A 27,123-nucleotide genomic window follows, 5' to 3' on the forward strand; every position below is an offset into this window, starting at 1 on the left:
CCTTATGAATAATGAAATCACATTAAGGTCGATATTAAAGACAGAAGACTCCATTAGGTGCAGAACACCGTATATAGATGCAATTCTCACAATTGATTCAATTTCTTAAGTAAATGAAAATATGTATAAAAATAATCACAAAGTGGGAACATAATTCCGCCAAGGTTTAGGAGCACAGAAAACAATTACCTCTTTACTATGATTGACTTTCTGTACTTTAAAGTGTGAATATAAAGGAAAACATTGCTGAAGTTATGTATTACAAAAACCCTTAGATATTTTGGAATCGCCTCTAAGAATGTTCTTTTCAGCAGGTGTCAGGGAAGCTGCATTATCATCCTTATTCCAGGCTATACTTATGAGTGTATAAAGATGCCAGACCTTTCTTCAATATGTGTTTATTATTCTACTTCCTAAGTGAAGCTGCTTTTAAAAACAGGTTTGGTTGCTTCTTGAAAGACAGTGTTACAGGAATGCTGCCAAGAGTGTTGCGGAAAAATGCAATTTCTGGACATTCCTTGAAGCAATGTGGCCATCAAATTAGGGGTAAGGTATAGATTTCTGAACTAACTCTGAATGGTTAATGGGTTACCTTCGAACAGCTTCTGCTCAAACTCTGTACTGCCATGGGTTTTTGGAAGGGAGGGCTCAGACAGATAACAGATGTGGCATCAGAGTCGGGAACCATCCCCTTGGCTGTAGCAATCATCTCATGTGTAAGGGGCCCTTATGATTTATGAGGTTGGCACAGATGTACAGAAAGTGGATACATACCCAAACAAGAGGAAAGAGAACACAGGGCATCTCTCTCCCTGTTTCCCTGGAGGGTTGTTTGTATACCAGTGGATCTCTGTGTTTCTCAACCAGAGATGTTTTGTCTTTCCACAATGGGGCATTGGCAGTGTCTAGGGACATTTCTGGTGGTCACAATTTGGGAGGATCCTATTAGTATTTAATTGATCGAGGTAGAGATGCTGCTAAACACGATACAAGGGATAGGGAAACCTCCATGACAAAGATTTTCTAGTTCCAAATGTTAATAGTGCTGAAGTTAAGAAACCACTTTAGGCCCCCAATCTGAAAGACTGGACTCCATAAATCTTATTAAGAATAACACATATTAGAAAAATTGTGAAGACAAGGAGCCCAGGAACTTTCTTTCTGACGCTTCTATTTCCCACCCTATCCTAGTAAATTTAGGGCAAATGAACTATTTCTCTAACATGACAAATGTGAAAGTGGAAAGTACTGAAAAGATTCTCTCAGCTGATGGATTGGCAGAACCTTAAAATAACCATACTGGGGCTATACATCATTGCTATTTTTACCTTTACTATATACAGGTCATTTTGTAGATTTTCATTTCAGATGTTTTTAAAATTTTTCATCCTTTCCCTGTCATAGTGATCCCACTGCCTCAGTGCATGCATGTGTGCACACGTGTGCACACACATGGGTTATACACATGCTTTGTGCCTGCAGTTTGTGTAGTAACCAGCCCAAAGCTCTAAATATGGGAGCCTGGCTTAGTCAATACATAGTTTAACTGAGGAAGATCCTATTTTATAAGATCAAATTGATATCATACCATTTAGTGTGAATTCTTCAATTAAGCATTAATTTTTATGATAGCATAGTAAAATTTAAAGAAAAAATAATACTGTGCCTTTCCCATTGCTCCTTGTTTGTTGTTTCTTTCCCCAGACATAGTCTATTCACAGAGCTTTATTTAGTATTTCCTTCTGATTCTCCTCAGATAACAAAAGGTGAAATTAAAGTGAAGAATTGCTCCCAGGCACATAAAGTTTCTAAACTCAGGACCAATTTTAGCTTAAGACATTTAGAGGTAGGTTTATGGCTTTCAATTAACCATTAAGAAAAGTTTTAGTTTTTAAATATTCCATCCCAATTCTTAGCTTGTTTCCTTTCTCACATGCAGCATAATTAGAAAGAGACTCTGTTTCTATAACCTTTAGATCCCTGTCATTATTATTACTGTCCTGTTTATCTTCATTGTTCATTGATAATTCCGGCGTGAACTATTACTTGTATTGCTGTACAGACCTTGCAGTTTTGGAAGTAAACTAACCCCTTTTCCATGCTAGTGCTCTAAAACATATTTGGATGTAATTATTTCAAGCAGAGTTGATAATTTAGTGATAGACTAAAAATTCTAAATCCCCTAATTAATAGAGCCATTGCCCCCAATTAAATGTTATTCTTCAAAACTACCCAGCCAAAATGATGATTTATTTCTAGAAGGTAAACTGACTGAATTTGCTTCTTGTTTCATTTATACAGCTTGCCACCGTGATATTTATAAAGGAATTGATATGAGAGGAGTCAATTTCAACGTGTCTAAGGTGAAAAGCGTTGAAGAATGCCAGAAAAGGTGCACCAACAGCATCCACTGCCTTTTTTTCACATATGCCACGCAAGCATTCAACAATGCAGAGTACCGGTGAGTAACATTTATCGTGTTTGTTTTTTCTGATAGTGTTTTTAGGATTTAATTTTACTCTTCATAACATTTTTTTTTTCAGCTGAAAACCAGACAGGGTTTTTAGATCTAACCATTCATCTTATTTATTTAATCAATTTTGGTGTCATTTTTCCCTGAAGAGAATAATTTCCATTTGGTCTGCAGAGAGGCTGTGCTTGAGGAATGGGAGTTCAATGGGATAATGTCTTGTAGAAGAATGTCTCCCACTACATCCTTTCCTTGAACTTCCCTCTGCAGAGGGGGAAGATGTCTATTTGATTAAGAACCCACTCCAGCTTACTCACTGCCAAGATTCTCGTTCTCATTGCTTTATTTATATTCCACTGACCATGAGTCATTTCAACTGGAAATGGACTTCTGCATGCACCCCGAAGTTTAAGAAGCAAAGTAATTTCTGTTTCTCACACCTAGGAACAACTGCCTATTAAAGCACAGTCCAGGAGGAACACCTACTAGTATAAAGGTGCTGGCTAACGTGGAATCTGGATTTTCACTGAAGCCCTGTGCAGACTCGGAAATTGGTAATCGTAAAGTTCCTATTTCATTATGTGACTGTAATAAGCAGAATACCCCCCCCCCCCACACACACATACCCAAAGACAACCACATCCTAATCCCTGGAACCAGTGCATATACCTTACAAGGCATAGGGGCTTTATTAACAATGTGATTACAGTGAAGACATTGAGATGGGAGATTATCCTGGATATGTGGATGGATCCAATGTAGTCACAGGAAAAGGGAACAGAAGGATCAGGGTCAGAGAGAGAGATCTGAAGAGGTTACACTACTGGCTTTGAAGATGGAGGAAGGGTCCATAAACCAAGAAATGCAGGGGGCCTCTAGAATCTGGAAAAGGTAAGGAAATAGGTTATCCTCCAGAGCTTCTGGAAGGAACAAAGCCTAGCTGGCATCTTGATTTTAGCCTAGTAAGACCCATTTCAGACTTCTGGATGTCTGATCTCCAGAACTGCGAGAAAATAAATTGGTGTTGTCTCAAGCCACTAAGTTTGTGATAATGTGTTGCAACAGCCACAGGAAACCAGTGTAGTGACCTTGTAGAGAAAACTATAAGGTCATTTCTTGATGGTGTCCATTATCTAGTGAAATGATTCTAGCATAATGAATCAATGAAACTCTGTAATTTCAGACAAAGAGGTAATTTTAATGGAATTATCCAGAAAATTTGCTCTGACATTCTATCTTATTTAGGATATCAGCATATTCATGATAAGAGGATGTTGAAACCAAATTACCAATAGCCACTTTTACACAGTATCAAGTGCCAGCCCTGTACCAAGCCCTGTACAGGAAGCTGGGCTAGGACCCCTCCTTGGAAGACTGGGAAGTTGGCAACAATGCATCTCTTTTCCTCCTTGTTCCCTTATTACCCCAACACCCCTTTTCCATGGTGTAGTGTGTTCTAGATCTATTGGTTCAAATTAGCTGATTATTTAATTTTTTAATATTCAGATTTGGTTATTTATAAAATATAATTTCAATCTTTCTTGATTGATAATCTTTATTTAGCAAGGCACTATTTTCAGACTTTTTTTCAGTTCTTTAGATATAGTTTCCTTCAGTTCTTGGATCATATTTAAAATAGCTGACATAAATTTTTGGTTTACTAAATTCCATGTTTGCACTTTCTTAGCAATGGTTTATAGTGCCTTTTTATTCTGCGTATGGACCATATTTTCTTGTTTTTTTAATATGTCTTATAATTTTTGCAAAAAAATTATCATTATTTTTTTAAATGGAAGTTTCTGGGGTCAGAGACTGAATCTGAGCTGCTGCCGTCCAATTCTTAACCCACTGTGCCATGGTGGGAACTCCAGATCTTTTATTTTATTTTATTTTATATATATTTTTTGCTTTTAAGGGCTGCACCCACAGCATATGGAAGTTGCCAGGCTAAGGGGTGAATCAGAGCTGTAGCTGCCAGCCTACACCACAGCCACAGCCATAGCAATGTGGGATCTGAGTTGCATCTGCCACCTGTACCATAGCTCATGGCAACACCAGATCCTTAACCTACTAAGCGAGGCCAGGAATCAGACCCTCATCCTTGCGGATACTTGTTGGATTTGTTTCTGCTGAGCCACAAGGGAAACTTAGAGACCTTCTAAATAATAGCATGTGACAACTCTGGTAATCAAATTCCCTCCTTCCCCAGAGTTTGTTGTGGTACTATTTTGTATTGTTGTTGCTGTTTTGCTCGGCGATTCTCCTGAACTAATTTTGTCAAGTGTTTAGTTTTTATTGTCTATTACCACTGATGTCTCTGCTTGGTTTTCTTAGCTGTTAGCTAATGACGGGACAGAAGTTTCCTTCAGTACCTGGAACCAGAGAGTTTCCCAGCCCAGGACAAGGGGCTTTTTGTGAGAGTTAGGGCATGTCTTCACTGCTCTGGCACGGACTTTACACTTTTGCCCTGGGCTTTGCTTTCTGCTGACACGGAGCTCATAGAGGTCAATGTCAAGCTGTGGTGAGGGCCCAGGGCTCTCTCAGGTCTTTTATGAGCGTTTGCACAGCGCTGGCTGAGCACATAATCAGCGCTGTACGTTGCACATGGCCTTCTAGAGTCCCAGGAATATGTCAGAGATTTTCAAACTCTCGCTGGTTTTCCTTTTAAGATGTTTTAGGAGTTCTCTTGTCACACAGTGGGTTAAGGATCTGGCATTGTTTTGGTAGCAGCTTGGGTTGCTGCTGTGGTGTGGATTTGATCCCTAGCCTGGGAACGGCAACCAAAAAAAAAAAAAAAGATTTTTTATTGGCTTGTTCTTTGTCCTTTTGTCCCAGAGTTTACTGCTGTCTTAGGCAGCTACAATGTTATATAATTGCCACAGTTCTTCTTCTTCTTTTTTTTTTAATGTGTTTGTTTTTGACAAACATTTCCAAGGAAAAAACTGTTAAGACTGAGAAAGCTCTGCATCAGGTCAAACGAACTCAATCCTTCTGAGTGGGGTTTTCCTGAGAACTTCTAGATAGATCAAGAAATGGCAATATCCAGGGACCAAGCTTTGGAGCAGCTCCAACTCTCTTCTGCCCCCTCCAGGGACTGATAGACCATTGGTTTTCACTGTGATTTTGTGGGTATTTTCAAGGTTTCCATGGAGCTGAGGAGAGTGGAAAGGAATAGGACTGGTTAAAACCCCCCAAAACTTGCTGCTCTTACTGAGATTTGGCTGTTTTTCTTGAATAAACAGTCCCTGGACTGTTACAAACTTTTGGTTAATTCCTAATCTTCGGAAATATTGATTTGGCTGGTTTTTCCAGGGCTCTCGTTGCTTTTATGGAGGAGAGGATTTGGGGAGGTCTTTACTCTGTCATTCCCACTAACATCCTCTAAGTGCTTGTGATTAAAAAAAAAAGGCAAAACAAATGAAAAACAAACTAGCTTTAAAAAAGAACATGGTCATTGGAAGAATCCCCTGTCCTTTTGAAATCCGGATAGATCAGACTGTGACCGAAACTTTGTATTCAGTTCTATGTTCCCCATTTTTATGGTGCAGTGGTCAACTGGAGCCTTGGAAAAGAGCGTACCCAGGATGGAAAGATATCTACAAGTCATGGAAAATAAGAAATGACTGAAGAAACAGGTTAAAGACATTTACCATAAAAACTTGCCAGGTTGATTTTTTTTTTTTTTGTCTTTTTAGGGCCGAACCTGCGGCATATGGAGGTTTCCAGGCTAGGGATCAAATTGGAGCTGTAGCTGTTATGTTGGGCAGTCTCTCTTGATCCGACTACATTCATTTAAATTTGTGGCCCATACCACAGCCACAGCAACTCGGGATTCAAGCCACATCTGCAGCCTATACCATATCTCATGGCAAAGCCATATCCTTAACCCACTGAGCAAGACCAGGGATCGAACTTGCATCCTCATTTCCACTGAGCCACAATGGGAACTCTTAATTTTTTTTTTTGAAGAACCATCTCTGGGAAAGGGATTAGACTAAATTGCATGGTTCCATTAGGCAGATCTAGGTAGGTATCACCGTAATGAAAATTCAAAAAATAAATTTCTAGCATCTAGAGTGGTTCAGAAAAGAAGTGAGCCTTGTTATAAGGTAGTTAATTCCTTGTGCCTTTAAATGTCTTCAGGAAATGGTGAACAACTTGTCAAGGGTATCCTTGAGAAGTTGCAGTTATAAGTTGATATGGATGACCCATAAGTTCTCTTCTGGCTTCAAGAATCTGTTTGTTTTTTAAAAAGATTTAATTAGTCGAGATCTAATTTCCTAAACTATCCATCTGAAGATACTATGTTATGTTGGGCAGTCTCTCTTGATCCGACTACATTCATTTAAATTTGGATTCTTTTTGTCTTTTCCATAATTGCTATCATTGTTCTTTAAGCTTGCATACTTTTATTAGAATGTATGTGTTTTCCAATTGAATAATTTGAGTAAATAATATGAACACAAAAATGTAGTCGATATATGATTATGTTAAGGAGAATGAAAGTGGATTTCTTCTTGTTCTCATTTCAATGGGTACATGAACTTTTTGCTAGAAACTCAGATTTTTGTTGATTTCTTTTTTGTCAAAATTTTTTTCAAAATATTCTAGAAAACATAACACAAAACCTCATGTTACTAAGGCCTGGAATTCAGGGTCAAGCTAATATAAAGAAAACATGAACACAGGCTAAATCACATAAATAATTCACACTGATTAGGATGGAGGCAGGAGCATAGGTTAAGCTGTTGTATTTCTCTGACATAGGAATCTGTCTTTTATCAGAGTTCGACCAATTTCTCCTTCTCCCAAATGGCACAACACAAGTTTGGGGATGATTTAACAGATATTTTTTCACTTGGAATGTGCATTGCTCTGACTAACAAATAGTCATAGTTTTCTTAGTGATGATGACAAGGTACAAGCACGTTTAGCATCATGTCACGTACATCTTCCCTCTGTGGGTTCACAGGCTGCCACATGGACATTTTCCAGCATCTCGCATTTTCAGACGTGGATGTTGCCAGAGTTATTGCACCAGATGCTTTTGTATGTCGCACCATTTGCACCTACCACCCCAACTGCCTTTTCTTCACCTTTTATACTAATGCCTGGAAGATAGAGTCACAAAGGTGCGTATGAATGTCTAACATTTGCTGATGTCCTGACATTCCTTTACTTTTATAATTTGAGGTTTTAATAAGTTTTGTTCATTTCCCTCAAAACAGGTGAACTCATTGTTTAAGCAGGAACTTTTCTGCCAGGTGCAGATTAATTAAGAGATTAGCAGACTTCTCTACCCATCTTCTCTTACCTGAACATACCATTGAGTCAATGGAAAAACAACCATGGGGGAAAAAATGATCGGATACCTTCCCTACTGATCTTAATGTTTTGTATTAGATTGCAGTAAAAAAAAAACAAAAACAAAAACAAAACAAAATAAACAAACAAACGAAAACACTCCTTGGGAGCATAACCTTTAAGCTCACTTCAGAAACCAGAGACCTGTTTATCCTGATCAAGGTTCTGGTTTGACCTCTTGACCTCAGATAACCTGTCCTTTTCTTTATACACAGAATGCACCCAAGAGAAGGGTGTATAGTTATATAACAGCATCAGTACCATAAATCCCCAGAATTTGTTCTTCCCTAATTAGAAGGTGGAACTTTACCTTCCTTCTCTTTTCAGATTATCTATGCCTATCAGTTTTCTTCAGAGGGAGGTGTGGCTTGATTTCCATTTAATCCCTATAATTTATTAGAGACCTGTAGTCTGATTTACTTTGAAGAGAATTTCTCAGAAGAATAAAATTTGCAGGGGGGTGGTTTTTTGATGTGAGGTCCTTTTGCATTTGCCTTTAATGTTTCTTTCTTTCTCTTGCTTATTTTAAAAAACAGAAATGTTTGTTTCCTTAAGACGTCCCACAGTGGGACACCGAGCTCCCCCACTCCTCAGGAAAACGCCATTTCTGGATACAGCCTCTTAACCTGCAAACAAACTTTGCCTGGTAATGTGATTCCATGGTACTATTACACAAATCGTGACACATTTGATGATCTTCCTACAATTCTCAAAGTACCAGAAACTTGTGCAAATGTGGCTTATTGTCGTTGGCATTTTTTATCTTTTTTTGTTTATAATTGGCACAGAGCCCTGCCATTCCAAAATTTACTCAGAAGTGGATTTCGAAGGAGAAGAATTGAATGTGACTTTCGTTCAAGGAGCGAATCTTTGCCAAGAGACTTGCACGAAGACAATCCGCTGTCAGTTTTTTACTTATTCGTTACACCCAGAAGACTGTAGAGGAGAAAAGTTAGTGAAAATTTATTTTTCAGAGACAGTGAGCAGTTTCATGAGCTTTCCTCCTCTGTGAAGGTTTACTCTTTGTACTGATTGCTTTATCTAGGTGTAAGTGTTCCTTACGATTGTCTTCGGATGGCTCCCCCACCAAGATTACACATGGGATGCGTGCAAGCTCTGGTTATTCTCTGAGGTTGTGTAGAAGTGGGGACCACTCTGGTGAGTGCGTGTCGCTTTTTCATAGAACTGTAAAGGGAGGCCTGGGTTGTTCTCATACCATGTTTAGTTTTATCTAAGGGAATTGTGGGTCTTGTTTTCCTCACCTGAAGAGGATTCATTTCTGATTCCAGCCATTAACTTCAATGCTCTCTTTTCAGCCTGTGCAACAAAAGCAAACACACGCATTGTTGGAGGAACCGACTCTTTTTTGGGAGAATGGCCCTGGCAAGTCAGCTTGCAGGCGAAGCTCAGAGCTCAAAACCACCTGTGTGGAGGGTCAATCATTGGACACCAGTGGGTCCTAACTGCTGCCCATTGCTTTGATGGGTAAGATTTGGCTACATCTTATTTGGGGTCTTGCCTCTTTGTTTGAAGACGCTATAATCCATTTCACCATCAGTGTCAGTTTGTTAATAGAAGTTTATTCTATTTTTTAAAATAAAAGACATTTTAGAGTAGAGGTGATATTCAAAATGTTGAACAACTAGTAGGGCCTGAATGCTAAACCACCTGGCCCATCAAAACAAAAATATAATCTGATATAATATTTCTACTTCATCACACACATGGCACATATGATAGGGTTTTAAAGTTTTAAACCACTTAGACTAGGTAGTTGGTTGGAATGGGGTTTGAGTCACAGCTCTGCCACTAGTTAGAGTTAGGAATAACTTTGAGCAATAATTTGCAAATGCTCTGAGCTTAATTTTCCTATCTGTAAAATATGAGTAAGAAGAGTATCTAATTCATAATGTTATTGGAAGAATTAAGTGACACACTTAAAATGCTTAGCTAATATCCTTGGCATGTGAAAATTTCTCAAAAAGTGAAAGCACTGATTAAATAAGAAATGTAAAAATGGACAAAGCATATGAATAAGCGCTAATAGCCCTAAAATAAAAGACACTTGATCTCTTTCCAAAAGAATTTTTGCTTTTGTAAAATTTCCCCTCTTCCCCTGTCTAAAAGGGTGGGGCTTGGTTGCTGTATCTGCACCAGGACTGAGGATACTGCTCAGGAAATACAGCAGTCAGTAGCACAGTGGGTAGGGCAAGGCTCATCTGAGGCTGCTTCATGGCAGCTGGGCCCCCAGTGAGGGCTTTTCTGCAAGTGGCTTTGCTAAGCGGAAGGCTGTTGGCTTGGAAGGAAAGACACTGTGAAGGGAAACTCTAGGGCACCTTTTCACTGAATGCACCCCAATGTGGGACCAAGGATGTTCACCCATTTTTTCCAACCTTACTGAGCTATCATTGACTTAAAACACTGTGTAAATGTAAGATGTACAAAGTCATGATTTGATATATGTATATACTGCAAATAAGGGGTTAACAGTAAGGATAGTTAATACATCCATCACCTCACAAACGTACATTCCTTTTGGTGGTAGGAACTTCGAAGATTTACCCTCTTAACATCTTTTAAATACAGACTACATTATTGTTAAATACAGTCACCATGCTGCAACGGACATTACATCCCCAGAATGTATTTCTCATAGAACTAGAAGCTGGTATCCTTTGACCATCTCTACCCATTTCCCATCCCACCCCCCATGCCCTGAGACAATCACTAATCTCCTCTCTGTTTCCTTGAGTTTGGTTTTTTAAATTCCACATATAAGTGAGATTATATGGTATTTGTTTTTTGTCTGTCTCACTTATTTCATTAAGCATAACACCCTCAAGTTTCATCCATGTTGTTGCAATGGTAAGATTGCCTTCTTTTTTATGGCTGAATAGTATTCCATTATAGATACATAAAAATATATATTATATATATGAAATTTAAAACACACACATATATATATACACATATGTATAATATATACACATATGTATATATATACATACACACATATATATACACACACATATATACACATATGTATAATATATATATACACATATGTATATATATATACACACATATGTATAATATATATATATAAAATCCCATTTTTTAATCCATTCATTTGTCAGTGGACACTCAGGTAGTTTCCATGTCTTAGTAGTTGTAAATAATGCTGTTCTGAACAAGAAGATGCAGATACTTCTTCAAGATACTGATTTTATTTCCTTTGGATGTATACTGGAAGTGGAATTCCTGGATCATATATTAGTTCTACATTTAACTTTTTGAAGGACCACCATACTGTTTTCCATAGTGGTTGTACCAATTCAAGTTAAGAATTTTCTTTCTTGAAGTTTCCGTATTATGAATTTATAAGAAATAACATACATGGAAAACACTGTGATTTAACTGAAAGCAAGCCACCTTGCATATGGTATCATCCTTATTTCCTCCAGAGTTTGGTGCCAGTATGTCTAGCACCACTAAATTGATAATAAAAATTTCTAGATCTTTGCACAAAATAAGACTTTGCTTTAGACAATAGTTTTATATTTATTTTGTACACATTCCTATTTAAAGAATTTTCCCAAAATATAGATATAGATTAAATAGCACTGAAGTTCCCTTCACTTGCCCTATTATAGATATTACCCGAAAACTGGGTTCACCTCTTGGTGGGTGTTGAGTGAAAAGACACAATCAAACTAAAGAGTGGGAGAAGGAAGGATTTATTATTTGTAGCAAGTTAGAAGGACACTGGGAATCTTTCCCAATGCAGTTTTTCCCAAACAGCAAAACTGGGGACATTTTAAGCTAAGGACACATGCATATTCATGAAGGAGCTTGGGTGATAGAGTACAAGCTTTCATTGTTTGAAGTCAGGAGGGTCAGAAAAGGTGCACATCATCCTCCCTTGGTTTCCAGTTGATCTTGTAGTTGAAGGCTTCAGGCTAATCTTCACCATTGAAAGAGAACTGAGAGCACTTACCACTGTTTATCATCTTTGCTATTGCTACTTCTCTTGCCTGTAGCAGTCATTTGTTTCTACATTCTTTCGTTCCTTTAAGATCGTTAATTACCGAGACTTGTTCAAGGCCAAGGATTGTGCCAGACTTAGATCACAAAATGGATTAGCTCAAAAATGGCTTCTCTTAGGTCAAGAAAGCCATGCCTGGTTCTCTTTCTCTGGGACCCCATACCCCCTAATCTGGTTACAGAGGGGCTTGTATAAAGTTATTCCTTCTTGCCAGTTCTGAATTTCATGAACTGACAGTGATTTTTCCAAGATAAATTGCTAGACATCTCTGGAACACAGTTTCTCTCACAGAGAGTAACATTCTTTTATTTTCACTTATAGTAGATAGGACATAAGTGCATAAATGTACATTTTCCAGTATTTTAAACTGAATCTTCAGAGATTTAGCACTGCTGCTGTTGGTGATAAATTGCCAGGAGGGTAAATTAGGTATGTAAATGCATCTTATATGGAGTATTTTCTTCCCAGTGCTGTTTTGAAAGGTCAACGGAAAGGAAGAAGGACCAATATCAAAGGCCAGTCTTTCTTGTTTCAAATTAGTATTTATTTTTCCCTCCTAGGCTTTCCCTGCCGGATATTTGGCGCATTTATGGTGGCATTTTAAATATATCAGAGATAACAAAAGAAACACCTTTCTCACAAGTAAAAGAGATTATTATTCACCAAAATTATAAAATCTTGGAAAGTGGTCATGATATTGCCTTACTAAAACTTGAGACTCCTTTGAATTATACTGGTACGTAGCATATTTTAGGAGAAATGTACAGCTAAATTGTGTTGGTTTAAATCTTTGCATCATTTTGAGTGAGAGGTCAGAGTCTAGAGAGATTGTCTTTATTTTCCAGTTAACAGCATGGCAGGAAAGGCGAGTGTTGCCAGGAAAGATAAGACCTGCAACTTGACATAAAAATCTCTTGTACTTAAAAACCAAGATATGTTAATTAGTTCTTCCAGGAAGGAATATAGCTTCATAAACACTATTAAAATAACAGACATAGGAAGTGTCTTTGCCATCTAGGAAGAATGGGTCCTTTTGACAAGAGTAGCCAAATTAGCATTGCCTTCGGCTTAGACATATTAGGAATATATGAGGGCAAGCAGAGTCAGTTATTAACTTCCAGGTGTACCTTGAGTAGAGAAGAGACTTGCAGAAGGAAATTCTGGGAAGGCATTAGTACTCAGGTTGGAAATACAATGCTCCATAGTTTCTGAATGCCTGTTGTATCTTCTAATGATTCTGTGAGCTCAGGTTAGATGCTTTTACCTCTTTGCACCTCTGATTACCCCATAGGATTGCTATACTATTTAAATCAGCTCATAAGTTAACAGCATGTAAAAATCATGCCTGAAACAGGGTGGACCCTTTGCTGTTACTACTAAGAAAACCACACTCAGAATAAGACCCAAAAACTTCTAAGTGTTTTTGACAGTAAATTGGGGTACTGAGTTTGGGTTAAATCCAGAAAATTTAACACCAAAAATGACTCTGATAGTGAGAAAATTTCTTCAATCGTTGACCTTAGAAATTAAGCAGAAACAGGAGTTCCCGTCGTGGCACAGTAGTTAATGAATCCGACTAGGAACCATGAGGTTGAGGGTTCGGTCCCTGCCCTTGCTCAGTGGGTTAATGATCCGCCGGCGTTGCCGTGAGCTGTGGTGTAGGTCGCAGACGCAGCTTGGATCCCACGTTGCTGTGGCTCTGGTGTAGGCCGGAGACTACAGCTCCGATTAGACCCCTAGCCTGGGAACCTCCATATGCCGTGGGAGCGGCCCAAGAGATACCAAAAAAAAAAAAAAAAAAAAAAGAAATTAAGCAGAAACAAAGGAAAATAAATAAATAAATAAATATTGAGCAGAAAAGCAAAAGTCTTATTCTACTTGGTGCTACTCTATAGAAATAGAATATGATAAAAGTATTTATTTGTTAAGTCAATATCCATAACATTAGCCACATTTTCATTTTAAAATTACCTTTCAGATTTCCAAAAGCCAATATGCCTACCTTCCAGAGATGATACAAATGTAGTTTATACCAACTGCTGGGTAACTGGATGGGGCTTCACGGAGGAAAAAGGTACAGCATGACATTTTAAATGTTGTTTTCATAGCTCATCTTCTGTGTTAAAGTACAGGGAGTGGATCCACTTCATTGGGCTCTGTCTACAATTATATCCAAACTCACGATTTTTTCCAAACTATTCATTCTGAAATATTCATTCAGTGATTTTTGAGAAGATGGATTTTTGCTCAGGCTTGGAAAAATGTAAAAGATAATAATCTCTTAAGCATCTTACTTTACAATAAAGATCACTTGTTTGCCTTTAATACAGGATTGGCCCCATATAGGGCTAATGAGCCCACTCAAAGCTGTCCTGCCCTCAGAATGAATGGAGTCTCCATCTTTCAAAGCACTGTTCTCCCTTGATATTAATGACGGGGAGTCTAGGCAGGCACACCATCTCTCTTTCTGGCAGGATTTTAATCTTCTTTTGTTTTTATGCATGCTTCCTGAAATCTGATGAAGCCTATGAATCACTTCTTTAATTATGCTTTTATTTATTTTTATTTTTTTTATTTTTTTGCTTTTAAATCCTTAAATAAAAAACATAGGATTACAAAGGGAAGCACTAAAATCGCAGTACTTTATCAAAATGCTTTTAAATGTGACACAGTAATACACATTTAATTTAATTTTTTTGCTTTTTAGGTCTGCATGTGCAGCATATGGAAGTTCCCAGGCCAAGGGTCAAATCAGAGATATAGCTGCCGGCCTACACCACAGCCACAGCAACGTGGGATCCTTAACCTAACCCACTGAGCAAGGCCAGGGATCCTCATGGGATACTGGTCGGGTTCGTTACCACTGAGCCACGACCGGAACTCCCCATATGATTATTTATTATTCCCTTTTCTTCATATCTTCACCAGCATTTGTTATTTTCCACCTTTTTGATAATGGCCATTCCGACCTGTGAGGTAATATCTCCCTGTGGTTTTGGTTTTCATTTCCCCTGTGATTACTGATGTTGAGTTATCTTTTCATGTTCCTTTTGGTCATTAATTATCTTCTTTGAAAAAATGTCTCTTTGGGTCCTTTGCCCATTTAAAAATTGGATTATTGGAGTTCTCTGGTGGCTCAGCAGGTTAAGGATCTGGCGTTGTCACTGTAGTGGCTCGGGTTGCTGCTGTGGCACAGGTCCAAGTCCTGGCCTGGGAACTTCTATATGATGTGGGTGAGACCAAAAAAAATTTCTAAATAAATTAAAAATAAAAATTTGATTATTTGTGGGGTTGTTTTTGTTTTTCTTTTTACTATTGTTCTTTAAATATTTTGGAAATTAACCCTTTATTAGATATACAGTTGCAAATATGTTTTCTCATTCCATACGTTGTCTTTTCATTAAAAAAAATATATTCAAAGGGATCATATTGAATGTAAGACTGAATAAAGACCGAAAGATAAAAACTGCTAGGTTTTTGGATTATAGGTGATGAAAGGAAATTGGAGAAATTTTATAGAGATGAGAAAGATGGTAGAGCAAATGAGAGCTGGTTCTTAGCCAGGTCTAGGGTGTTAAGGTAGGGCTCACCCTTTCCTCTCCATGTTTTTGTGTAACTCTACATTCTCACCCTTACAATTTTTGGCTGAAGAAATGACCTTATCAAAAAGTTCATCATTCTTATTCATTTCAAGACTTTAGTCTTATTTCCATATTTATTGTATTGCCTCCTTCTGAAATTACATACTATTTACCTCATAGGTGAAATCCAGAATATCCTACAGAAGGTAAATATTCCTTTGGTATCAAATGAAGAATGCCAGAAAAGTTACAGAGATCATAAAATATCCAAACAGATGATCTGTGCTGGCTATAAAGAAGGAGGAAAAGATGCTTGTAAGGTAATGCACTTGATTATGAAAAACAAACAATAGGGCACTTGAGAAAAATCATTTCAAGATATATTGTTTCACTATAGCCTTTTAAAAAATTCAGAGCCAAATGATCTTATAATTTCATAAGTCACTTTTGACAAAGTAAATACACTGTAATATAATTTTATATATTATATATTGTTTAGATCACATATAATTTTTATGTATTATATATACCACAATCTTTGCAGGAGCATGCTGTATTTAGAGGAAGATAATTGTAATACAATAATTGTGCTAAAATGTAAGAGCATTACTTTTTGGAATTATAATGTAAAAATTTCTTTGTTGGAAAAAGTGCAACCATGTACTATTGAATTAAGTTATTTTCACCACATCTGACAGCTAATGAGGCACATGAGATATCTGAAAAACTATAAGAAATTGTTTGTAGGAGTTCCTGTCATGATTCAGTGAAGACAAACCCAACTAGTATCCATGAGGATGTGGGTTCCATCCCTGGCCTCCCTCAGTGGGTTAAGGATCCAGCATTGCCATTAGCTGTGGTGTAGGTTGCATATGCAGCTCAGATCTGGGAGTTGCTGTGGCTGTGGCGCAGGCCGGCAGCTACAGTTCTGATTCAACTCCTAGCCTGGGAACTTCCAAATGCCGCACCTGTGGCCCTAAAAAAATTAAAAAATTAGTAAAAATAAAAAAAGAAAGAAAGAAATTGTTTGTATGTGGTGCATGTGGTGTGACTATAGAATTTTAAAGGCACATATGTTGTAACCTTCTATCATTTTATTTTTCCACCCACTGTGACACAGGGTGATTCAGGGGGTCCCTTGGTTTGTAAATACAATGGAATATGGCATTTGGTGGGCATCACCAGTTGGGGTGAAGGCTGTGCCCGCCGTGAACAACCAGGAGTCTACACCAAAGTTATAGAATATATGGACTGGATTTTAGAGAAAACACAGGATGATGATGGTCAGTCTTGGATGAAGTAGCCACTCTGAAGAAGCATCATAGAGACAGGAAAGAGCCCAGCTCAGAGCATTAGTTTTACAACCTGGCTTCAATTCAGGTATGGAACCTTGGGGTTCTCATCTGAAAAAACATGGAGCATGGGATCTACCTCCTGTCCTTGTTGTAAGGATAAAAAGGGACAATGCATAATGCTTTCAGCATCCAGTAATAATGCTATAATGTGAGATAAGACAACTGAATATCTCCATGATTGTTTGTTTTGAAATAAAATGGCCAAATAGTGTGATAAAAAAGTGTTTTCTTCTGGAGTTCCCTGGTGGTTTAGTGGGTTAAGGATCCAGCATTGTCATTGCTGTGGCTTGTGTTGTTGCTATGGCACAGGTTTGATCCCCGGCCCAGGGAATTTCTACATGCCATGGGCCAGCACCCCCCCCCCAAAATGTTTTCTTCTGATTGTGAAACAGAATGGAAGATAAATGACCCAAGATTCTAGTCCAGCACCTGGGCTCATTGCAATCATACTGCCTCCTCTGGAACTCAGTCTGTCTCAGAGATAACCAATTCTCTTAGCCTCACCTGTGAAGTCATCTATACCTATTACCAGCTGCCTCACTTGGGGTAAAGAGCCAGGAAGCTTGGATTTTATTCCGCCAAGTGGAAGTGAAGAAGCCTGTGTAACATGTACTTTTCCAGGAAGAGTTATTGCACCTAATAATGGTGCACCTTTTCATTTTGTCTCCTACCTTGGTTCCCTGGGCATTGACACTGGCTCCATGCTGGCCATGCAGGGGACACCTGTGGACCTGCAGTTCTTTGGGTGCAGCTCCTGCAATAGGCTCATCACACAGCCTACATGGAAGGCAAGGGATCTGGTTTTCTTGGCGCTCAGGGATATTGGGTTCTGCCATAGTAACCCCAAAGCAGTATTAGGTAAATTCATAGTAGTAGGAAGTAACCCTGGAATGAGTATGCCAGGAGTTCTTATGCAACATAAATCCCAGACTTGCCAGTGACCACCGCAAGTGAGATGGATAGTTGGATTCTGTTCTGTTAAGCTGCCTTGACATTGACCCAGAATTGACCATTTACAGCATATTAGATAAATTAATTAGAAAAGTAGAAAAGCAAAGTCCCTAGAAGGGATTTTTTTTTTTTTCTTCCATGCTTAAAAACACACTGAGTGGTAGAAAGGACTAATCTGACTGGATTTTATGAAATAATTAAAAAAAAAAAAACCATAACTTTAGCTTTCACTTTTGCATGCAAAAAGGATACTGGTTTTTGTTCTGTGGTGGTGGTATTTTATATTTAAAAAGGAAAAAAATGGCTCGCAATGAAAATATTTCATCTTGGCTTTTAATATTCTAAAGGGTGTTTGACTAGGATTTTGAAGTGCTTGCAGAATAACCCTTGGGCTTTTGTTGGTCAGGGAATGACCTCCTTTGGGCAAAACTGAGGAGAATTTTGAAATGTGGAATTGTGACATCCTCTGGGGTGTGATGATCATTTTTAAATTGCCAATTGGAGCCAGTGGTGCTGGAATGGTCTCTCTGTTACCCACCATGTGTTCAGTACAGAGGGGAACAGAAAAGCCCTTCACCCAGTAGGAGCCTCCTGGGACGAGAACTGAGGGTGTGCGAGAGGCTAAGAATTTGAGAGGTCGGGATGACTTCACCCTCACGAGGGAGAGTGGACTGGGAGGCCTGGGTCCCAGAGAGAGAGTGGTGGCTGCACCCAGCCTGGAAGCCAGCACTGAGCTTGCCCTGTGACAGACAGTAGCTTGTGTATCTGTGGAACATGCAACACATGGACATATCTAATAAGAGGTTAGCCAAGGGCTCTGACATCTGTCTCGCTCTTCACCAAGGTGTGGAAACCTCCAATTTACGTATAAACCTTTTTTTTTTTTTTTTTTTTTTTTTTTGTCTTTTTAGGGCCACACCCGTGACATATGAAGTTCCTAAGCCAGGAGAGTTGAATCAGAGCTGCAGCTGCTGGCCTACACCACAGCCCTAGTAAAATGGGATCCGAGCCACATCCTCGACTTACACGACAGCTCATAGCAATGTCAGATCCTTTAACCCACTCAGGGAGGGCAGAGATGGAACCTGTGTCCTCATGGATACTAGTTGGGTTCATTTCCGCTGAGCCACAATGGGAACTCCATGTATATGATTTTACATGTACATGTGATTAAAGTGAAATAAACATAAATTTATTCAAATATTCAGTGATAAGCCACTGATTTCTACGTTTCTTTTCTAAATATAGTTTTTATTTAAAAAGCCTACAATATGCATCAGAGCACTGGCTTACTTTGAGTTTCTGTATTGCTCTGCCCCTTTTCATAATTTTTGTCACTTTGATCATGAAGTGAAATGAAATGAGAAATTCATGCAACAAAGAGTATGCAAAACATGAAGGGTAAATATAATTATACTAATAATTTATTATCTTAAATTGTCCTGGTCATTAACCAGCGCCCTAAATTCAAACTTATGTAATATTTGCTACACTTATTAAATACATGCTATTTTAAGCCTAAGGTAAATGACATTTTAACAATTTTGCTTTCATAATAATCTTTCCTTGGCATATTAAGGCACGTCAGGCCTAGGAAGACAAAATAAAAGGCTAAATCTGAATTTTTCCCAAACTGTGGAGTTCACACATTGAAAGGAAATAGAATTAACCTAGAGAGAATTTTGACGTTTTAATATACAGACTGGTGACTTGTCTAATTTAAGTTGCTTTTCAAAATTAATTTCTTCCTTCCTTCCTTCCTCTTATCTTTTCTTTTCTGGGCACCTGCATGTAATATGAAAGTTCCCAGGCAGGGATCAAATCCCAGGCAGAGCTTGGAGATAAGCCAAAGCTGCAGTAGCTCCGGATCCTTAAGCTCCTGTGCAGGGCTAGGTATTGAACTCCACAGAGATAAACCCACTGCACTACAGTGGGAGCTTCTCAAAATGTAATTTTTTATAACTTTTCTGTTTGGTTGGTTGAATTCTTTTTTGTTGTTGTTGTTGTTGTTACACTTGAATCCTCCTGTGGAAGTTTCTGGCCAGGGTTTGAGCCTACACCACAGCAGCAACCAGAGCCTCAGTAGCAACATCACTGGATCCTTAACGCACTGCACCATAAGAGAACTCCAGTATAATAACTTTTTATACTTATGTTAAATACACATAAATTTCCCCATCTTAATCATTTTTAAATGTAAGCTTCATGCTACTTAGTATATTCACATTGTTGTGCAAACATCACTACCAAACAACTCCTAAAATCTCCATCTTGCAAAATGGAAATTCTATACCCATTAAGCAAGAACTCTCCATTTCTTCCTTTCCCAAATAGTGACAATCACCATTTGTAGTTTCTGTCCCTAGCAATATCACTAATGAGGTACCTTATGTTAGTGGACTCATAAAAGTTTGTTTTTTTTTTATTAGCTTATTTCACTTAGCATAATGTCCTCAAAGTTCATCCGTGTAATAGCATGTGTCAGAATTTTCTTCTCTTTTAAGGTTGAATGGTGTTCCATTGCATATATAAACCACATTTTGCTCATCTATTTATGTTTATGGTTGCTTCTACCTTTCAGCTCCTGCGAATAAAGCTGTGATGAATATTGGTGTGCAAATATTTTTTTCGTGAATCTTCCTTTGATTATGTTGGCTAATGCCCAGAATATTAACAAAGTAAAAGGAAACCCCAAATGGGAGGAAATTTTTTCTAAGAAACAAACCTATAAGAGAGGAATTGAAAATTGATTTTTTTTTTTTTTTTTTTTTTTGGTCGTTTTGCTATTTCTTGAGCCGCTCCCGCGGCATATGGAGATTCCCAGGCTAGGGGTCTAATCGGAGCTGTTGACGCCAGCCTAAGCCAGAGCCACAGCAACGCGGGATCCGAGCCGCGTCTGCAACCTACACCACAGCTCACGGCAACGCTGGATCGTTAACCCATTGAGCAAGGCCAGGGACCGAACCCGCAACCTCATGGTTCCTAGTCGGATTCCTTAACCACTGCGCCACGACGGGAACTCCTGAAAATTGATTTTTTAGGGTCTGTTTCCTTTGTGTGTGTGTGTGTGTGTGTTTTGACCTGAAACTTAAAAAAGACATCTGACAGTATATATTGTTAAAATAGGCAACTGCCCGCTAATAAACATATAGTGAACTCTATTTTCTTCCTCCATTACATTCAGCCATCGCACCAGAAGGCCATGATATGGACTCTTAATATCCCTAAGCCCTCCACCAGCAAATGGCTTATATGCAGAGGAGAAAGTGCTCTTTATAAAACTTAGGTTACTCCCAGAACGGGTTAAAACATCAAGTTTTTGGAAACACAGCATAATTAGGCAGGAAGCAGGGCTCTCCTGTGCCAGCCACACGCAGCAGGCCTCTGGGGGGCGCCAGAAGCCTGAGGCTGGGGCATCCGGGACGGAAGCTGGGGCGGGGCCTGACCTGCAGCCACATCCCCAGCAACCCCGCCCCCCGCCACTCCGCTTCCACCCCCCACCCCCGCCCCCCGAGTCCGGACCTAGAGCCTCGGGCCCCTCGAGCCAGCTGCTGCAGTTTCCAGTCAACCGCCATCTCTATGGCGAGGCCGGCGGGCCACGCAATGCTATCTGTCCTGCTGATTCTCTCAGGGCTGGGCCAGCTGACATCCGCCGGCCGTCGTAAGTGAGGACACTGCAGGACAGGAGGAGGGCCGGGCGCAGTGCCCCTTCGCGTAGGCGGGGCGGCGTGGCCCTCCTGGCCCCAGAAGCCCAGGCTAGGCTTGGGGGGAGACCATGGTCGGGTCAGAGACCGCCCAGTTTCAGGGTCCTGCTAGGCCTCCTGGTCAGGGGGCTCAGAGCACGCCTGGGACGGTTGTCCCTCACTTCTTGACCCTGCCGGGAAGGAACGGGCGTCCGCCTTCTAGCTGGTGGGGGAAGGAGGGAGCCTGAAGGGATCCCCGGGACAGCCCTTCTTCACATACTCAGGGCTGAGGTCCAGGGCTGAGTGGGAAGTAATAACACTCCCACTTCCAGAGCAGCCTCTTCCTGGAATCCCGCAGAGGAAGATTCTGTGGTGTGCGCGCATGCGTGTCTGTGTAAGTGTGTACACGCGCGCAGGGGCTTGGAAGGTCCAAGACTGACCTGATGGGACAGAAAAGGGTAAGGATGCTGGCATGGCGGGGAATTCTCACACTCACACCTGTTTTCCTTACCGCAGACTCTGTAACATCACTTCTGCAAATTACAGTGCCGCAGAAGATTGTGAAAGACACCAAGGACGGCAGGGCTTCAGACACGAATGTAATTAAGAAATCACTTTAAAAATTTGAGGGTTCTATATTTACTGGACTGCAAGACTCAAGTCAGTTCATCCCTTCATGGAATTTTGTGTTCTAAATGAATGTTCAAGTGACATTTTGTCTGAGGGGAGAGCAAGTGTTTTGTTTTGTGTTCCTTACCCAAGTAATAGATGAACATTACACAACAATTTTAAAACAGTGACTCAGAAAAAAAAAAAAAATACCAGAATTCCTGGCCAATGGGTGGCCAGTATATACCAATGACATATATAATCTAATATATTTTTTTCTAGAAAAGATGTGCATTTAAAAATATATTCCTTGGTAGTGGGGTCATTCTGACATTCACCTTGTAACAGTATGACAATATATAAAGTGACAATATATAAAGAATATCTTCCTGCTTTTATTTATATATGCATGTGCACATATAAATCTTAGTAAAAATGAAAGTAATGTTATTTTTGATCTGATTAAATTAGTAAAGCATATATTTGGTAAAATTAAAACTAGACAGTGCAGAGAGTTGTTGAGTCTGCTCATTTCCTCATTTTCCAAGTGTTATCCACCTCATTTTCCAAAGGCAGTCAATTTGAATGAAGTTTCAGAGATGTGCCTACACACATGCACATGTATTTTTTTTTAATTGCCTGGCTTTTCTTGTTTTTTATTTTCTTAAGTTTGGCCGGCCTGTGCCACAGCCACAGCAACACTGGATCCTAACTGCATCTGCAACCTAGGCTGCAGCTTGCAGCATTGCCAGATCCTTAATTTACTGAGCAAGGCCAAGGATCCAACCCACATCCTCATAGATACTATGTAGGGTTCTTAACCCGCTGAGTCACAACAAGAACTCCCTGAAGCCTATCTTAATATGAGAAAAATGAGTAAATCAAATCACTTCACTGCATATTTTAGAAGTAAGTACATGTATCCAGGAAGAATATTACAGAAAATCACTTGCACATTTACACACACGTACTCACCAAATGCACACCCAGTACCTCACTTTAGAAGAGTACAGCCTCAATTGTGATTTAAATGGATCTATACAACAATAACATCACCAACAAAAGCAGACTATAGAAATATCATACCTACTTAAATTTAGATGTTTACAGCATTCATTTTAGGGTCAGAGCAATAGTATAGGATGCCTATTATTTTAATTGTATTCCATGATTCACAGTATTAAAAAATCAAGGTAAAGAAATACAGGACAATAAATTTTTTGCCTTGATTAATTGTGTATATGACGCTGCCATTACTTGATATGCAGACTAGAGAAGGGAGATTATACAGATTTGCCCTCACACGAAAGATTTATTCTGCAAAAAATAGGATGACGTAGGGACACTAAAACAGCAGTACTTAAGTTGATATGTTTTCTATGTAGTTTGCATGTCTAAAAATATAGTTGTGAAACCCACTGTGAAATAAGATTTAGAGGTATTTTTACACTAGTAAGTCCCTGGAAATTGCAACTTGCTTTTTATCTTCAGAATGCTTCTCTAAATTAATAGGAATTTTTTTAAAAGTTTAAAAACCCTCCTTGTTACATAAAAATGGATCAAGAGTTAAAAATAAAGAAGTGAACGTATCAAACACAAGCTGTTATGGCCATACAAATACTAAAGTAGAATTTAAAATCAGAAGCACTTCTAGGAAAAAAGACGTCTTATTCTTGATAAAGTGACCAGTTTATCCTGAAGCTATCACCGTATTAAGTCTGTTTGCACCCAACCACAAAGCTCCAACATATGTAAGGCCAAAAGTACAGATTCCAAGGAGAAAGAAGCAATGTCACAGTAATGGTGGGGGAGGATGCCAACACCTTTTTTCCACTAGCTACAAGTTTATAGAAGATTGAATACAAGAAGACTTAAAACACAGAAAACTGTACCTTACGACAAAAGTCATGTTCTTTGCCAATGCAGAACATTTTCCAGAATTAACCACATGCTATGGCTTAAAGAAGGCATATGTTTTATGATGCTGTCACTACTTCAGTTCTTTGGGATTCAATCTCTGAGAAGATTTATGTGAAGACAGCTTCTTAGGATCTGTCCTTGGAATGAGCCCCTGCGGTAGAAAGAGGGGGAAGCCAGAGTTGAGAGGGGGAGACCGAACTGAGGCTCAACAAAGTGTGAAGCTGGCATGGTCCATCAGAATACCTGGAGTTGGAATGAAGGGGCTTCTCACGAAACGTGGGCTGTCTCAGCAAAACTTGGTGTCTTGGTGTGAGGTGACCTTCTCTGGTCACCTGGCCCTAGAAGACAGGGGTTGGGGGGAGACTGTAGGTAGCTCTCCCAACAACTAGTGGATACTTCCTGAATATTAAAAAAGAGATTGCCCTATATAGTTTAATTTTCAAAGTATTGGTTTTAGAAACTGCAGAGTAGGGAGAGATAATAAAATTCAAGTTTATTTCAAGATTACTCAGCATTTCTAAATGTAACCATTTTAAGTTACAATTTGATTATGATACTTAACTGCTAATGAAAAACACTTACTTTTGAAATAGATTTTAGAATTCCCTTAATTTTATTTAATTCTAAGTCTGTAACACATTCCCAGATTGAAGAGTTCTATAATTATAATTATCTACCTATATAAAATTTTTAGACTCATGATACAAACTATATTGAGTACAAATGGAAGAGTACCTATACTTTAAGAAATTAGGGCTTTTGACTTTTAAGAATTTGAAATACCTAATTACTTTCTCTCTGAATACTTTGCTATAGGTCACTTATGCCATCAAAATTAATAGGAAAACGTTCACTCTCCATCTTGAAAAACAGTAAGTGGCTGTTCTTCTTTTCATATGATTGTTTACAGTGTCTTAAATTTTTATAATCACTACCTTAAATTGAGCCTGGGTTTAGAGCCTAAATATTCCAGAGCATAGATATTATATTTATTTAACATGGTATATCTTCTTTGTGATTCATATCAGACTAGAATTTAGAGTCTTTATCTTTAGAATAAATCTGTCATTCAAACTAAATTCTAGTTCCATGATATCAATATGAAAGTATATCAGAAAGTGAAATCACTTACTGTAATGCCTTAAAATGTATTTACAATTACAACTCTTAAGGGAATAATTTTATTTGTGCATAATGAATTTTGTTCATTTCATGTCATTTTACATAATTATGTGATTTTAAGCATTTTACTTGAGATTGCATGGTAGTTTTGTCTCATTTTGCTAGTGTATATTTTTAATCTCTTCAGTTTTCACTCTGTGAGGAAGCCAATATCAGTAACCTGTGTGTATTATTCCATGATTTTCTATTCAAAATTCCATCTTTACCTTAAGTCAAACATGCAGAACCTTACCCCCCCCCCAAAAAAAAAAAAGGAAAGAAAAAAACTTTTGGCACTAATGGAAATAGTGTTCTGCAAGTGTCAGGTGTTGTTTAATAATGATATTTACCTTCTTGCTCTATTGGTATATTTTTACTAGATGAGATCCCATAGTATATGATATTGGTAGGTAAGGGGGTTAGTTCCAAGGATTGATACAATAGGCTCCTGGAATAAACATCCTTATCTGTGTATTCTTACGTAACAGAGATTCTGTTTCACAGACTTAGCATCACTAAATGAGTGTTTGGATCAAGAAGGATGAATGTTAATAAGGTGATGATGATGATGATGATAACAACGAAAGTAACTGACATTCATTGAGCAGATATCATTTTGCCGGCAATTTGCGTGTAGTAACTGATTTAATTGTCGCAGCAGGTCCATGGCTTTATCCTTCTTTTTTGCTGTTATGGATGTTGTTATTTTCACTGATAATTAATTTTGGGGGAATTTTGTTTGACACTTTATCTCTCTTCTGTGTTGTAAATATGCCACCTAGATTATTGATTATCTTCTCCCTTTGTTTTGGGGATGTATTGCTATAAAAATGAAATTTTCATGTAATCATTATATTCATATTTTCTGTTATAAGTTCTCAGATTCCTCTCTTGTGTCTCTCAGATCCTGAAGTGCTACTGTAATATTCCTATAGATTTAAAAAAAAATTCTTTGTCAATTTTAAATGTGCATCCACTGCTTCCAGTTTCTTTAACAATGGTATTGAATTTTCCAACTTTCAGCAAGACTTCTTTTTTTTCTTTTTCTTTTTTTATTGCAGCTTTATGCTGACTCATGCATTGTTTGGTTAGGATACTTTCAGATTATTTTTTTCAGGTGGAATATACAGAGGGCAGGCTTTCCGATGCTGTGCATATCTGCACATGTCTCTTTTGTTCTTGTAATTGAATAACATTTTGGCAATGTGTAGAGCTTGTGAGTTATATTTATTTTCTGTAAATTTTTGCAACTTGATATAGTCTATATTTAGTGAATGTTCCAATACGTTTTTGTGTGGGTGAGTTTTGTGTCTGTTTGTGTGTGTGTTACATTAATACTCCCTGATGTATCAATAGTCCCTTATTTTTTTATTTTAATTTTAAATTCCTACACCACTTTTCTTCTATGGGAAATCTATGCTTTCATCCTGGATCTTATTTCTCTGTCCTCCACATTGTAGTTTTTTTCTGTAATTATGATCAAACCTTTAATTTTGATATGCATTTTACCAGTATTTGTTCTCTTTGTTGGCTAGGCCTAGAATTCTCTTCACAGTAGGAGAAAAAGAAAGAGTGAGAGGAGATATGAAATGGAAAGCAGTGGTGAAAAGGGTACTCTTTAATGCTCTAGTTTCTCTTCCCTTCTGCCCTTCAACTGCTTTCTTGGTGTTTGGAATCCTTGAGAAAGTCCAGTGTTCCCTGTTATGGACTAGGGTCCTTGGACTCTTTAATCAATAGAAATTGATAAGTGGCCAGAGAAGGCATTCAGGCAAGACTTTATTGGGATTTGTGCTGAGGCAGGAGGGAACAGATTCCCTCGCTCCCTCTCTGTGGAAGGTGGGCTGGTTCCTTAAATGGAATGAAGGTGGGGACAGATAGGTGATCTGCCCATTCCCTTGGTGGCGCTGTGTTTAGGGATCATACACAGTCCCCTGCCTTTGCTCTTGGCACCTCAGAAATAGCAATTGGTTTGTGGCCTTTTCGT

At 38.6% G+C, this 27,123-nt stretch overlaps 2 protein-coding genes across 15 annotated transcripts in view; both read left to right on the forward strand.

Annotated features, from left to right (window-relative positions):
• Positions 1-17,036, forward strand: part of KLKB1 (kallikrein B1) — a 28,717-nt gene extending 11,681 nt beyond the window's left edge. The window contains 12 exon segments of the mRNA NM_214074.1: positions 440-546; positions 2,302-2,461; positions 2,915-3,024; positions 7,443-7,602; positions 8,371-8,480; positions 8,623-8,785; positions 8,880-8,992; positions 9,151-9,319; positions 12,440-12,615; positions 13,858-13,953; positions 15,641-15,780; positions 16,581-17,036. Coding sequence (NP_999239.1) covers positions 440-546; positions 2,302-2,461; positions 2,915-3,024; positions 7,443-7,602; positions 8,371-8,480; positions 8,623-8,785; positions 8,880-8,992; positions 9,151-9,319; positions 12,440-12,615; positions 13,858-13,953; positions 15,641-15,780; positions 16,581-16,763 — 1,687 coding nt within the window. The 3' untranslated portion in view covers positions 16,764-17,036.
• Positions 17,037-21,278: 4,242 nt separating this feature from the next.
• Positions 21,279-27,123, forward strand: part of ADAM3 (ADAM metallopeptidase domain 3) — a 94,412-nt gene continuing 88,567 nt past the window's right edge. For 12 of the 14 annotated variants that reach the window (XR_014828677.1, XM_084997907.1, XM_084997909.1 and 9 more), the window contains exons 1-3: positions 21,279-21,427; positions 21,966-22,048; positions 24,795-24,850. Coding sequence is in view for 9 of the 14 variants with exons in the window: in XM_084997907.1 (XP_084854033.1) it covers positions 21,346-21,427; positions 21,966-22,048; positions 24,795-24,850 (221 nt within the window). In the remaining 5 variants the exon portion in view is untranslated. 14 annotated transcript variants of the gene reach the window in all.

This window comes from Sus scrofa, chromosome 15 (assembly GCF_054392235.1).
Source record: "Sus scrofa isolate SSC_HxYL_T2T_F1_AM1 chromosome 15, Sscrofa_HxYL_maternal_Yorkshire_Landrace_v2.0, whole genome shotgun sequence".
Lineage (NCBI taxonomy): Eukaryota > Metazoa > Chordata > Mammalia > Artiodactyla > Suidae > Sus > Sus scrofa.